At 37.2% G+C, this 15,000-nt stretch overlaps 1 protein-coding gene across 2 annotated transcripts in view; it reads right to left on the bottom strand.

Annotated features, from left to right (window-relative positions):
* LOC144970149 (TBC1 domain family member 1-like) overlaps positions 1 to 15,000 on the bottom strand; it is a 199,198-nt gene that overhangs the window by 27,271 nt on the left and 156,927 nt on the right. For both annotated transcript variants that reach the window (XM_078909434.1, XM_078909433.1), the window contains exons 11-13: positions 14,847 to 15,000; positions 11,219 to 11,430; positions 2,031 to 2,171 (exon numbers count right to left, since the gene is read on the bottom strand). The exon at positions 14,847 to 15,000 is cut by the window's right edge and continues 157 nt beyond it. In XM_078909434.1, the coding sequence (XP_078765560.1) occupies positions 2,031 to 2,171; positions 11,219 to 11,430; positions 14,847 to 15,000 (507 nt within the window). The remainder of the gene's footprint in view (positions 1 to 2,030; positions 2,172 to 11,218; positions 11,431 to 14,846) is intronic.

Raw genomic sequence — 15,000 nt, 5'->3', positions numbered from 1 at the left:
ATAATTAAAATTCTCTGAAATTTGGAATACTTTTGGTTATCTGCGATGGTGATGTTAAACGATATTGCTAATTTAGTTGTTTTATTTAAGTTCTTTTCTTGATTTTCTTTCTATTTGTTTTGTATTTATTTATTTATTAACTATTTTTAAAAATCTCTGTTGATGCTTGTGTTAACAATATTAAGCTGCCAAACACGCCGTCTCGTAGTTGAAACGCCCGATATCCCAGATACAGAACATTCCTTTAAATGCCCTTTCCAGTTACATTTTTCAAAAGATAAAAAGTAATGCCAGGCACTGGCTGTAAGACAAAAATTCAACAAAACAAAAATAAACAAAAAAAAAAACAAAACAAAAAACAAAAACAAAAACAAAACAAAAAAAAATAAATCCGCTTACGATAATAAATATGACAGAGAACGCAAATTAAAAACATAAAAATATAAGTATAAGTCAGTCAGGCTTCCTTGGAGGTGACAGTCTAATATTTATGGAAATTAGAAAAATAGTTATGTTCTCCAACATTTCAGATTCATCTACACTGCAGTAGTCTTAAGTGTTTTTAATTTTACCAATGGATCTGACTTTATATTCGATATGGTTAATGCAATAAAGATCTAGATAGAATAACAAACGTAAAATTTTTGCATAGATTAAGGGAAACCCATCCAAATCATGAAAACCATCAGAATGGGCTTTCTTGGCCATGTGTGGCGACGAGGGCACATTGAAAGCCTAATAACACACAGTGGCTACACAGTGGTCGTCAAGGGTTGACGCTTTTGACCAGTTTGAGGCTATCAACAAGCAAAATAATCATAATAAATTGAGCTTTATAAAGCGCAATAATCCACTAAATGTGCTTAAAGCGCTTTACAAGGGGTCCCTGGTCAACAGCAACATTTAACATGTAGGACGGGACATGACGCCTGTTAGGCGATATTACAATTTTCGGGGAAAAACAACGCTGTTAACGGCCAAGTACTCCTTTTACACTTGAGAACGGTGAGAGAATGTGAGTAAAGAGCCTTTTCCAAGGACTCAACTATGCGCCGAGCGCGAGGCTCGAACCCATGACCTTCCGATCCGAAAGCGAGTGTCATACCACTAGACCAGATAGACGCACGAAAAAAATCCCTACAAGCTCCTTGTACTCCGTATCAGAGGACATTATATCTTAGTGGAGGTCTATGATAGACAACGTGCATACAAGCGCTGGTCACGGATCCGGATAAGTAAGTAAGTAATGCAATATTGCCATGATTACCCCCTCCCTCCCCCTCCATCCCGCCGAACTTGCTCAATATAAAACCAAAGACTGTCCTACAAGCAGGACACAAACCAACATAGAGCCCCGATAAACCAAACCATTACACGCCCCCCCCCCCCCCACCCCCCCCACCCCCACCCCAACATCCAAAGAAAGATGCGACAATTGGGAATATATAGCTACGATTACATTGGACCAAACATGGTTCTAACACGACGTGTACATATATGAAGGTCTGACATTCGAATCCAATTATAGTAAATTAATGAATTTATATAGCGCCTAAACACCCACGTTAATCGTGCTCTGCGGGGCTTAATCATGGGCCTAGTTTAACATTGTTGTAATAGACACTAGATGAGTAGGTGATTTTCAAAACGTCCTAAGTCACATTCTGATAGAAAATGAGTTAAAAATCTCAAGCTCTCTTTTGGACTCCATAGAATCACCAGAGAAAAGTTGGAGTTTTAAAACACTCAGGGTATCATTTTATGAGATACATAAGACAAGTGTATTCCTCTTTAAGTCACTATATAGATGACACAAAATTGCGGTTTTCTTAGAATGATGAACATGGGACTTATTGCGTTTTGGATGTCACCTACTCATATTGCGTCATTTAAAAAAAAAATTTTTTTGAGATTTCCATTATAAAAATGAGCCCATACTGAATTGGGTTATCAGACCTGACATTAGGGTGAGCGTCGTTATAACACTATCAAAACGAAAGGCAAAAAGCGAGAATGGAAGATAAACAAACCTCGAATGTTGTGGTTCTCCTTTTCCATCCGTATCAGTAGTAACGTTTCGAGTATGACCTTCTTCCAAAGCGCCCTGACTTCTGTATGAGACGGAGCCGTACCAGTACTGGGTTGAGCATCGCTGACATTCTCTTCATTGTCTGTCGAGATGAAAGTAATAACATTTTAAAATAACATAAAACAAAACAAATAGATGGATAAATAGATAAATAATTTTAAATAATAATAAAACCAACTTAAAATAAATAAGTAAACATATTGACAAATAGATTAAAAAAAAAAAATATATATATATAATAAATGCCTCTTCTTACATATTACGTGTTGCTGCTGACTTGGGACTCATATAAGGAAAAAAATATCATCTCCCAAAACTAACTACACATTTGACTGTTTCCCTCCCAGCCAGGGTATCCGGCCAGGGCCAGGACAAAACCAAGTAATCTCATTCCAAGACGAAGACAGAAAGCATGTTGGAAAACACACATAGGGGGATAGAAGACACAGTATGTACCTCCCTGCGGGTTGGGGTGTGTGTGTATGTGTGTGTGTGTGTCGGGGGGGGGGGGGGGGGGGAAGCAAATCGATGTAGTGAAATGTTCAGATTTTAGAAATATACATGTTGTTTGCTATCTTTTGATAGTACTTTTTGACAGTGATGTTAAAAGACATCGTCATGTTGAAGTATCTACAGAATGGTTTCGGCTGCAAGGTCGGAACAATTAGAGAAGCAATATTTAACTAGTTTATACTGATTTGAAGAATTTTGGAGAGGCCGTGAGCTGGCCGAATGGCAGCAGCAGCAGCAGCAGCACCGCCACTACCATCATCATCATCACCATTCTCATCATCAAAATCATCATCATTATCATAGTCATCACCATCTATGACGGTATTGTTTTGCGTTGATGGAAAGCGCCAAGAGCCTCATGGTTGAGGATACCGTGCACTCTATAAGAGTCTATTATTATTATTATTATTATTATTATTATTATTATTATTATTATTATTATTATTATTATTATTATTATATATATATTATTATTATTATTATTATTATTATATTATTATTATTATTATTATTATTATTATTATATTATTATTATTATTATTATTATTATATTATTATTATTATTATTATTATTATTATTATTATTATTATTATTATTATTAAAGATATGATGATGATGATGATGATGATGATGATGATGATGATGATGATGATGATGACGACGATGATGATGACGATGATGATGACGACGATGATGATGAAGATGATGGTAATGGTGATGACAAAAAATAATAAAATCAAAAAAAAAAATAATAAAAAAAATCACTAAAGTGACATCCTAATAATATTCAGATAACCTTCTTATCACCACAGGGAAAGAGGCAACAACGATCCAAATAATAATGATAAACAGACTTAGATCCAAATCAGAAAATAAATAACGATTTGCCGACGCCGACAAGCCGCATCTTATGCAGGTCTGATAACCGAATGCAATAATGGGTTTAATTTAACGTTGCTGTAATGGACAGAATTATTATTATTATTATTTTTATTTTTTTTTGCGTTGGTTTGAGAGCATCTCCATTACAACAATGAGGCCCACAGCAAATTGGATTTTCAGACCAGCGAATAAGTAAACAGCAGCCGAAGCCTAAGAGGATGGCAAAGATCATCCAGCATACCTCTCTCCAATATCACCCAAGTAAAACTACACATTGTGACGCGATTCACATAACACATAATAATAATAATAATATTAATAATATGGTTAATCCAATCCCACACAATACGATAAACGGGATGGCGGCTGCCTTCGACAAAACGTCTTATGTGAGCGATTTGGGGCGAGGCAAATTAAAGTGAGCAGTGAGATTTATTCATATAAATTTGGTGGGATCAGAAACAATTTTTCCATGTTATCCTGAAGACAATTCACCAAAATATTCTTTCCAAATTTTCCCGTTCCCCCGCACTCCAACCATCCCTCGTGATCGAGCAACGTTGTTAAATACTGTTGATTAGGCAAATATCATTTTGCCACAGATCAAAGTCTTAACCAGAGGACAGCGAATAATTGGATTCAATAGTCTGATGTCACGCCGCCCGGCAACGGCGGCCATCTTGGTTCTAAACAAAGAAAATCATTCCTTTTTATTCTTCAAGCTGGCTAGAACCTTTCATATGTCTTGTGATCAGAATGTGTAAAAGTCAAAACAAGATCATATTTATATTGTTTTTCTCCTCTGGATAGACTTTTATGCTCGTCGGAGAAATATTTCATAAGGGCGTCCGCCATTGTTCCGATAGTTTAGAGCCAGTGTTACTAAGTTACCATGCGTCATTAGGAAGGAAGTGACGTTACGACTATTGAATCCTATTGTTACAATTCGTAGATAGAACCCACTTCAAGCTAAACAAAATAAAAACTATTTGATTTAATGGTAAGCCAAACGTCATTTCCGAATGATGTGGTCCAAACTGCAAACCGCGAGAGACACACAAATCATAATTAATTTATGCGGGCAAATTATAGACGGACTGTGTTGGTGGAAGGCTTGGCATGGGTTTCTTTTTTCATCCAACAATTAATGGGTTTGCTGCTTAACTTATCATTAATTTGACACAACGTATATTTGGTGCAGTAAGTTAGTCCACATATTCGCCATTTAATGCGCTTAATAACGGTAATTGATGACTGGAATAATAGTGCTCCCTCCTGCAACAAGAGTTGTTTTTTTTTTATTTTTTACTCTTGTTAATATTGCAATTAATTCTACAAATACAACAACAGATGAGTGTTGGGACTCGTGATGATGATCATCATGACGTTGATGATGATGATGATGATGATGATGATGATGATGATGATGATGATGATGATGATGATGATAAAGATTATGATGATGACTGCAACGACGACAATGATGATGATGATGTTGATGATGATGATGATGATGATGTGATGATGATGATGATGATGGTGATGATGATGATGAAGATTATGATGATGACTGCAACGACGACAATGATGATGATGATGTTGATGATGATGATGATGATGATGATGATGATGATGATGATGATGATGATGATGATGATGATGATGAAGATTATGATGATGACTGCAACGACGACAATGATGATGATGATGTTGATGATGATGATGATGATGATGATGTGATGATGATGATGATGATGATGATGATGAAGATTATGATGATGACTGCAACGACGACAATGATGATGATGATGTTGATGATGATGATGATGATGAGATGATGATGAGATGATGATGATGATGATGAATGATAAATTATGATGATGACTGCAACGACGACAATGATGATGATGATGTTGATGATGATGATGATGATGATGATGTGATGATGATGATGATGATGATAAAGATTATGATGATGACTGCAGCGACGACGACGATGATGATGATGGTAATGACGCTGACGATAATGATTGGAACGACGATAATGATGATGACGATAATGATAATAATGAAAACGACAAAGATGATGATGGTGATGATAACGATGATGACGACGATGATAAGATGATGACGACGATGATAAGATGATGACGACGATGATGACGAAGAAGATGATGATTGTTGTGTTGACTCTAGTGGTGCTGCTGACGGTTGCGATATTGACGAAGTGGATGATGATAAACAATGACGCCCACAACATAATTAATCTCTTTAAGAGCCTTCAAAACAAATTCATCAAGCTTTGCCAGACGAGCAATAAAATGGCTTTAAGACGTCTTGAGCGATTTCAAATTATTACAATTATTTTCATTTGTTTGTTTGATTCTTAAAAAAAAAAAAAAAACAGATAAAGATTTAGAATCGAATAATTTCAAGTCGGTTTCTTAAAACTAGAGCATTTAGATAGAGCATTATCCACTAAACGTGCTCAAAGCGCTCAAGGGGTCCCTGACCAACAGCAACACTTAATATGTAGGACGGGACATGACGCCTGTCAGGCGATATTATATTTTTTTTCCCGACAAAGGCGACGCTGTTAACGGTCAGGTACTCATATTTTACAACTTAGTACGGTGAGAGAAGGTGAGTGAGGAGCCTTTTCCAAGGACTCAACTATGCGCCAAACGAGGCTCGAACCCCCGGACCTTCCGATCCGAAAGCGAGTGTCAGACCACAAGTTGTTGTTTGTTTTTAAGAGTTTTACGGCGCTTGAAACACATTTAGGTTATATCAGCGCCAGTAAAAAGGAAGAAAATGGGATAGTAAAAAGTTCTAGAATTACAATTAAAGCACCCAAGAGAAAGTAAGACAAAGGGGAACTGGGAACAAATAGGGATCAGATGTAGATTCCAAGAGCATACCACCAATGTACTTCGTTTGAGATCACCTATAAGTCTCATCAGGACACAAGCACAAAATCCAACAAAGAGGAATACACTCAAATACTTACATTATACATTAAAAATAAATATAATAATACATAACAGAGAGATGATTTACAAGGAAAAAAATATCATCTCTCAAAACAATAACTATGCATTTGACTGTTTCCCTCCCAGCCAGGACTCCGGCCAGGGCCAGGACAAAACCAAGTAATCTCATTCCAAGACAAAGACAGAAAGCATGTCGGAAAACAGACATAAGGGGATAGAAGACATAGTATGGACCCCCCTGCCCGCTATGGGAGGTCAGGATCCCCACCCAGTCAGACCACAAGGACCACATAGCCGCGCAATGAGTTGTTAAATCCTCTCAATCATTACGGTAAAACTCCTACAAAAATTAGGAGAAATACAACCATGTCTTAAAGTCATAGTGGTACGGTTATCGTGTATTCATGGGGTTAGAAGGCAATTTGAGAAATAACTGTTTATTATAATAATGATATATGGATGCTTTGTAAGTACATGTGGGCTATTCCACATTATATTATGAAATAAATCTTGCCCATTGTGACAATCGTTTAATGATTATTTTATATTAATTTTATCGAGAAAAAAAAAACAAAAACAAAAAAGAAACAAACAAACAAACAAAAAACAAAAAAAAAAAACAACTTGAGCTTTTATATAGCTATATCCACTAAACGTGCTCAAAGCGCTTTACAAGGGGTCCCTGGCCAACAGCAACACTTAACACTTAAGACGGGACATTCCGCCTGTTAGGCGGTATAACAATTTTTTAAGGTCAGAGACAACGCTGTTATCGGCCAGGTACTCATTTTACACCTGAGTACGAAGAGAAAATGTGAGTAAAGAGTCTTTTCCAAGGACTCAACTATGCGCCGAGCGAGGCTCGAACCCAGGACCTTCCGATCCGAAAGCGAGTGTCATACCACAAGACCACATAGCCGCACAATAGGATTCAATCGTCTGATGTCACGTCGCCCAGCAACGAGCAGTTTGGTTCAAAACAAAGAAAATCGGTACTTTTTATTCTCCATGCTGGCTAGAACTTTTTCACGTGTCATGTGATCAGAATGTATAAAAGTCAAAACATGATCAGATTTTCTCCTCTGGACACACTTTTATGCTCGTTGGAGAAGTATTCCATAAGGTCGTCCGCCATTGTTCCGATAGTTTAGAACCAGTCGCTCAGTTTTTATGCGTCACTACGAGGGAAGTGACGTCACGACTGTTGAAGGCTATTATTGTGTATTCATGGGGCTAGAAGGCAATTTGAGAAATAACTGTTTATTATAATAATATATGGACGCCTTGTAAGTACGTGGGCTATCCCACATTATATGAAAAAAAAATCTTGCTCTTTTTGAAAATCATTAAACCTCTTTTATCGAAAGTCATTCTTTTTTTTATTTTACTTTATTTAAATTTTAAAGACTATTGAGACGACGATAAACAAATTACGTACATTTGCATTTTTTTCTTTGTCTGTCTTGGTTGGTTTTCATTAACCAGACAAAGATTTAGAAACGAATATGGATCTTAACTCAATCAATCCTAGAGATTTTTGCTACTTTTCTAAATTGGAAACAAAATGTATTAAAAATGAGCATGTACATAGATAGTTTTATTCAACTATCATTAACATGCAAAAAGTAAAAACATTAGCTTTAATACTACGCCTCTAAGTTGTATTAGAAAAATGTAATAAATAGGCATGGCGTAAAAGTAACCCGGGTAAACAACGGATATAGTCGGTGTTAGGGTTGAGTGAGTTAAAGAGTGGTAAATCCTGCCAATCAATACGGTAATACCCGATCGAGAACACAATGAGGAGCATTGCATGCAATCATATAGTAAAGTCATAGTATATACGGGTTATCGTGTGTGTATCCGTGGGGCAATAAGGCAATTGAGAATTATACTTACTACAGTAGCTGCTGCTGTATCGTCGCTGATTTTACGTACTTCTGTCGTAAGTGACATTTGGTGATTTTAATGACGTATTGAGAGTTATGCGTTTATCCAACCCCCCCCCCCCCCCCAACAAAATAAAAAAAAACAAAAAAACAAAAAAACAAAACAAAACAAAAAAAACAAAAACAAAACAAACCAAAAAAAACCCCTCAGAAAATCCACTAGCCGGATATAACGTACAAACACACAAAACTATGTGTAACCATGAACATTTATAATCTGATTAATATAGTTTAGTGAGAATTTCTCATAAATGTGGTGGCAAAAAACAAAAACAAAGACCCGAGTGACGTCATCTTCATTTTTATCTATAATTTGCTACTTATTTTGTATGTATATTACAAAACAAGTACTAAGAACCATTTTTTTTGTGTGTGTGTGGATAAATCATGGATTTAGCACAATAAGATGCGAAATCATTTATTGTACTGGTGTCTATGTACTGTGTCGATACATTTTTTGGTGATATGATAGTGAGAAAGCAATCCATGACCATATGGAAGCTTTTAAAGGACAAGAGGCTATCCGGCGTTATATTAACAACAAAAAATCTGGACAAAGTCACTTAAGAGCCCTTTTTCTAAAATTATTGAACGGCTTAAATTTAAAGATTATTTATTTTTTAAATACTATAAGACGTACCATGACTTCCGTTGTATCAACTATAATTTACCTTCCCTAGGAAAATAAAAATAAAAAAAAGAAAGAAAAACGAAATAACAATCAAACAAACAAAAAACACAACAAACCCATCCTCACCAAAAACAAAAACAAAAAAAAATAAAAAAAACCCTTAAAAAACACAAACAGGAAAGAAACGGAACAAAAATTTAGGTAATTTACTCACAACATTCCGCCAGCCGAATATAGCATACCAACATACAAAAGGGTGTGTTACCTTGACCGTTTAAAGTCTGATTGATACAATTTCGTGAAAGCTACTCATAAAAATGGCTGGCTAAATACAATAACAAACAGCTGAGTGATGTCAATTTCGTTCTATCTATAAAGGTTATAGGTCACAGGTTACACACAGTTTTACGTGTTGAAATGTTTAATTTGGCTTTCGGAGTTGAGAGTATTTTGCCTCAACGCATAGCATAGCATCACTACAAACTTCTCGTAATATTATGCCATCTCTATAGATAGTATGCGCTTGGCCAAGAAGCTCACAACATCGCCATCCGGAAGTATAACGGACCAGCACACAAAACTTTGTGTAACCATGAACTTTTATAGTGTGGATAATACAGTTAAGTGAGAATTACTCATAAACGTGGGTGGCAAAAAAAAAAAAAAAAAACAATAACAAAGACCAGAGTGACGTCAACTTCATTCTATCTATACCTTGCCATGACAGAATAACAGCTGATGTTAAGAGAAAATAAAGAGACACAACTAAGGCCTCGTCTTACGTCATCGATCGATCTGTCTGTCCCTTTAACCAGTTAACTGCCGAAATCTGGAAACACGTGTATAGTCAAAATAAAAATTTGGCCAGAAAACTCGTCCTTCATATATCGATCGATTTAAATGACTCTCATCTTGGCAAAAATAAAAAATAAAAAAAAACCCCTCAAGCCTGGGATTTAAGGAAGACCTCGCGAGGTCCAAGGTTTGAGAGTTTTTTTGTTTTTTTTTTGCCAAGATGAGGGTCATTTAAATCGATCGATATTTGAAGGACGAGTTTTCTGGCCAAATTGTTAAATTAATAATATGTCTTTCTAGAATACGGCGGTTAGCTGGTTAAGGAAACAGTCGGAGGAGTCGACGCATCGAGCTATGAAGTGTAAACAATCATCAGAACGAATGTCCAGACAGGGGGGATCGTTCTGGTACATTAAAAAAAAAAAAATCAAGCTTTTGTATAGTGCAATATCCACTAAACGTGCTCAAAGCGCTTTACAAGGGGTCTCTGGCCAACAGTATCACTTAACATCTAGGACTGGACAAGATGACGCCTGTTAGGCGATATTAGAATTTTTTTCGGACAGAGACAACGCTGTTAACGGCCAGGTACTCATTTTACACCTGAGTGAGGTAAGAGAATGTGAGTAAAGAGTCTTTTCCAAGGACTCGACTATGCGCTGAGCGAGGCTCGAACACAGGACCTTCCGATCCGAAAGCGAGTGTCATATATATCACAAAACCACATAGCCGTACATTTAGGACCATGACGAATGTAAGATGGAAAAACAAAATTAAAGAAGAGTACACGAGCACTTGTACAATGCGTACTATGAACAAGAAAAAATCCAAACAAACAATGATCATCATCTCTGAAAAATTGGTATTTGTGATTTTTCAGAGTATTTCTGTCATTATGGCGGAGCGTTAGTAAAAATATTTGCCTTTTGTGGCAGAGTGTTAAGATCGTTGATAATATGGCAGAGTGGTAGAATATTGCCAATGTGACAGTGTGTTAGGAAAATTGCCATTGTGGTGGAATGTAGGAAATATTACCTTTTGTGGCAGAGTGTTAAGATCATTGATAATATGACAGAGTATAGGGAATGAGATTAGCGGAAGAGTAGCGTCCCTTGATTGGACGTCACCCATAGTCTGTGACGTCACCGGCGGAAAAGTTATTAGAGACAGAACGTCACAGACTATGGGTGACGTCCAATCAAGGGACCCTACTCTTCCGCTAATCTCATTCCCTATCAGGATATTGGCAATGTGACAGAGTGATAGAATAATCGGTATCAAATTAAGTACTGCCACTGCGGCAGAGTGTTAAAAAAATAAATAACCAAAAACGAAAACAACACAAAAATACCGAACGAGACCTACCTTCGTGGTGTGCAGCGTGCTGTGGTGTGCAAACCCTTTCAAAAATGGCCTTACGCCAAGATAAGCTCTGTCTGCGACCCCCAGCAGTTGAGGCTAGACCTCCCAAGGGTACCAGGGTGTTGTTGAGGTCCTCGGGCGGGGACTGTATGCCGCTGGGAGAGGAAGATGAGGAAATCAGACTGCTGTCTTGAGAGTGGCTGGACAACAGGTACCTGGAAAGACATATTTATATTACAAATACAAAATAAACAAACATGTTCTATCATAAATTACATTTTCAACGTTTTTAGTTTTAACTTACTCAATGGGAATTGTATGGGGGACAATATTGCCCAAATAATTCTAAGCTGTTGTTTTGGCTATTTGGGCAATGTGAAAATCTCAATCTACAGGAGAGCAGGGACAGCAGATAGAAAAAACAACTAAAAATGGAACCCCCCCCCCCCCACCCCCCAAAAAAAAGGAATACTTTAAGGCGAAATTCCAAAATAAAATATCGGTGAAATCCCAAACATCGACAAACACTTCCAAGGACATGTTCTTGTCTGCAAACAGAAACTTGGTGGATCCATTTACTACGCAATGTTAAGCATTGTTTACATTTTGAATCGGAATTGTATATGTAATCAGAAACCAATGGATGGTTAAACTTTACTTTTCAATACGGAGTTATAGTTAGACACCGAAGCTCGCCTAACGAACGACTTGCCCAACACGTGACCATTTTTTTCTCTCGCGTCCTCTCGTCTAATCTCGTCACTCCGGAATAGAAAGAGGAGGCGGAGCTCATATGATATAACGCAATGAAAGTTCTGTCCGATGACGGGTGGGGGATATCACCTCTCCAAAACTTACCTTATTATATGAGATCTTGAGATTCTTATCCAATCATCGATTGCTCGTTTGACAGTTCGCTTGTGAACAGTTAGGAGACCATCTCTTGATTTATGGGCAGGCGGCTTTGCGTAAAGGCGGTGAGTGTTGTATACATCAAAGAGTACCGCTGACCGATGGGTAAATAGTGGTTGTGTAACCCAAAAGCCCTGCCGTCTCGACTGCAAGGTCTTGTATGTAATAGTTGCGTCACCATCTCAAGGCCCAGGAATTAATTAGTGAGCTGATTCAAACAATGTGGGTGTCAAATTTATCGTATACGTAATCATTTGGAAGCTACAGAGAAAGGTGTTTTTGTGTAATCCCTTTCACACACACACACACGCGCGCGCGCACACACACACACACACACACACACACACACACACACACAAACATATACAAACAATACACATCCCTGGTCATCTATTGCCTATATTATTAATGTTAATATATACATCCCATGCTGATTGTCACTACCCCCCCCCCCCCCCCAACCATTTCCACCATCCAAGTACCAGCGGCCTTTCTCTTTGATTTCGTATCATGGTCTACCCGAAGCCCAACACCTCGATCGTTTGTGGGTCAACCCCCCCCCCCTCCCCCCACCTTCCCCGTAATCAATTTATAATTTTCTCTCTGTATAGAGCGCCACATGCACAATTATATACTATTGAATGACACTGACCTTGCCCCTCCCCTAACACAAGCCAACAGCAACCCAAGCTATCCTCTATCACGTGACCTTAGATCCGATGCTGCATACCGCTTGAGAGTCTTCACTATCCAGATCTCGTTCATGGTCACGTGAGAAGGCTATATCCGTTCGGGTTCGGCGTTCGGGTTCGGCGTTCGACCCGATTTCGTTAAACAAAACCCCGTCAAATTTGCAAATTCCATTCCCAGACTGCCTGTTTCAGAATCCCGAAGGACAGACACCCTCCCCCCCCCCACCACCGCCAATAGTAAATCAGAACATAAAAAAAGGAGGTTTTAAGTTTAAAGACCTTACCAGAATAACAAGGACCGAGCTACCACATCAGTTTACAAAAATAAATTCAAAAAAAAAAAAAAAGTTGTGAGATTTGAGCCGTTGAAAAACACAAACTAATTTGGCAAGTGTGAAATATAAAGATGGAATTATGGAGAATGCAAGAATGTCTAAATAACTAACCCATTTTTCATTATTATCTCAAAGACATAATTTCTTTTTTTGTGTGGTTTTTTTTTTTGGTGTTGTTTTTGTTTTACTGAGGTTTAATATTTCAAACATATTTTTTTTTGCGACAACTAAATTGTGACAGTGTTAAGATCATTGATATTATGAGAGAGTGGCAGAATATTGGCATTGTGACAGAGTGATAGGAAAACTACCATGGTAGTGGAATGTTGGAAAAACACAAACTAACTTGGACAGTGTGAAATATAAAGATGGAGTTATAGAGAACGCGAGAATGTCTGAATAACTAACCCTTTCATTTCATTTTATCTCACAGACAAAATTTTCTTTCTTTTTTAAACTGAGTTTTAAAATTTCAAACATATTTTTTGCGTGTCAAAGACAACTAATTTGATTAATGAAAAAAAAAAGAGCAAAATTCTATTATTTAAATTGAATCATCAAAACTTTTTAAATTATATGATATCGCGACTATATAATATTATGAACAATAAAAGTGAAATATAAAACATAATTATTTTTTTTGTCTCACCAAAACCAGATCACACCAAAACCAGATCACACCAAAACCAGATCACACCAAAACCAGATCACACCAAAACCAGATCACACCAAAACCAGATCACACCAAAACCAGATCACACCAAAACCAGATCAGACCAAAACCAGATCACACCAAAACCAGATCACACCAAAACCAGATCACACCAAAACCAGATCAGACCAAAACCAGATCACACCAAAACCAGATCACACCAAAACCAGATCACACCAAAACCAGATCAGATTTGCTGGGTCGGAATTTCCCAACATTTGTCTGGATTTGGTTTGAAGTCGTGAATTTTATTTCACCGTGATATCTATTGTATGTATGGTAAAAAAAAAAACAATAACAAATCAACCGAAACAACAAACGAAAAAACACTAAAGATGTTCGATTTGTGTCGTCATCAGATAACTAATGGTCTTCTATAGTGCTGCAATGAACCATTCGAAACGACTTTTTTCTTCTTATTTTATTTGCAACAGAATGGATGGGCTTCTGATGTGACACAAATTATTTTTAAAATACTGGGATAAAAAAAAAACTCTAAAAGATTGAGCAAGAAGGAAACTAGAGTCTAGAGTCATAAATAAATAAATAAATAAATAAATAAATAAAATGAAGAGGACTATTTGAAAGGAAGGTAGATACATATATATAATATATATATATATATATATATATATATATATATATATATATATATATATATATATATATATATTTGATGGATAGATATATGGATGGATGGATAGATATATAGATGAACAGATAAATATGGATAGGTGATAGATACCAGATAGACAGACATATAGATAGATATATAGATAGATAGATTACAAGAGAGAGAGAGAGAGAGAGAGAGAGAGAGAGAGAGAGAGAGAGAGAGAGAGAGAGAGAGAGAGGGAGCGATACAAAGAGAGGAGTGATAGAGAAACATTGAGATAAGGAGAGAGAGAGAGAGAGAGAGAGAGAGAGAGAGAGAGAGAGAGAGAGAGAGAGAGAGAGAGAGAGAGAGAGAGCATCCTCACATGGTTTTGATGGGGCTGATGGCAGCAGACGATTTATTGTGATTGAAATCTTTCCGCCTCCTTTCAGCCACGGACTCTGTGGAGTGTGCCACAGTCGAGGCGATGTTACTGGCAGTGGTGCTCGTCGCAGATGGGCTGGTGGCACTCCACCCCC

This window comes from Berghia stephanieae, chromosome 4 (assembly GCF_034508935.2).
Source record: "Berghia stephanieae isolate SIO BIC M18660-M18661 chromosome 4, UCSD_Bste_1.3, whole genome shotgun sequence".
NCBI lineage: Eukaryota > Metazoa > Mollusca > Gastropoda > Nudibranchia > Aeolidiidae > Berghia > Berghia stephanieae.
The sequence above is the reverse complement of the archived record's forward strand: the minus strand, read 5'-3'. Positions and strand labels throughout refer to the sequence as shown.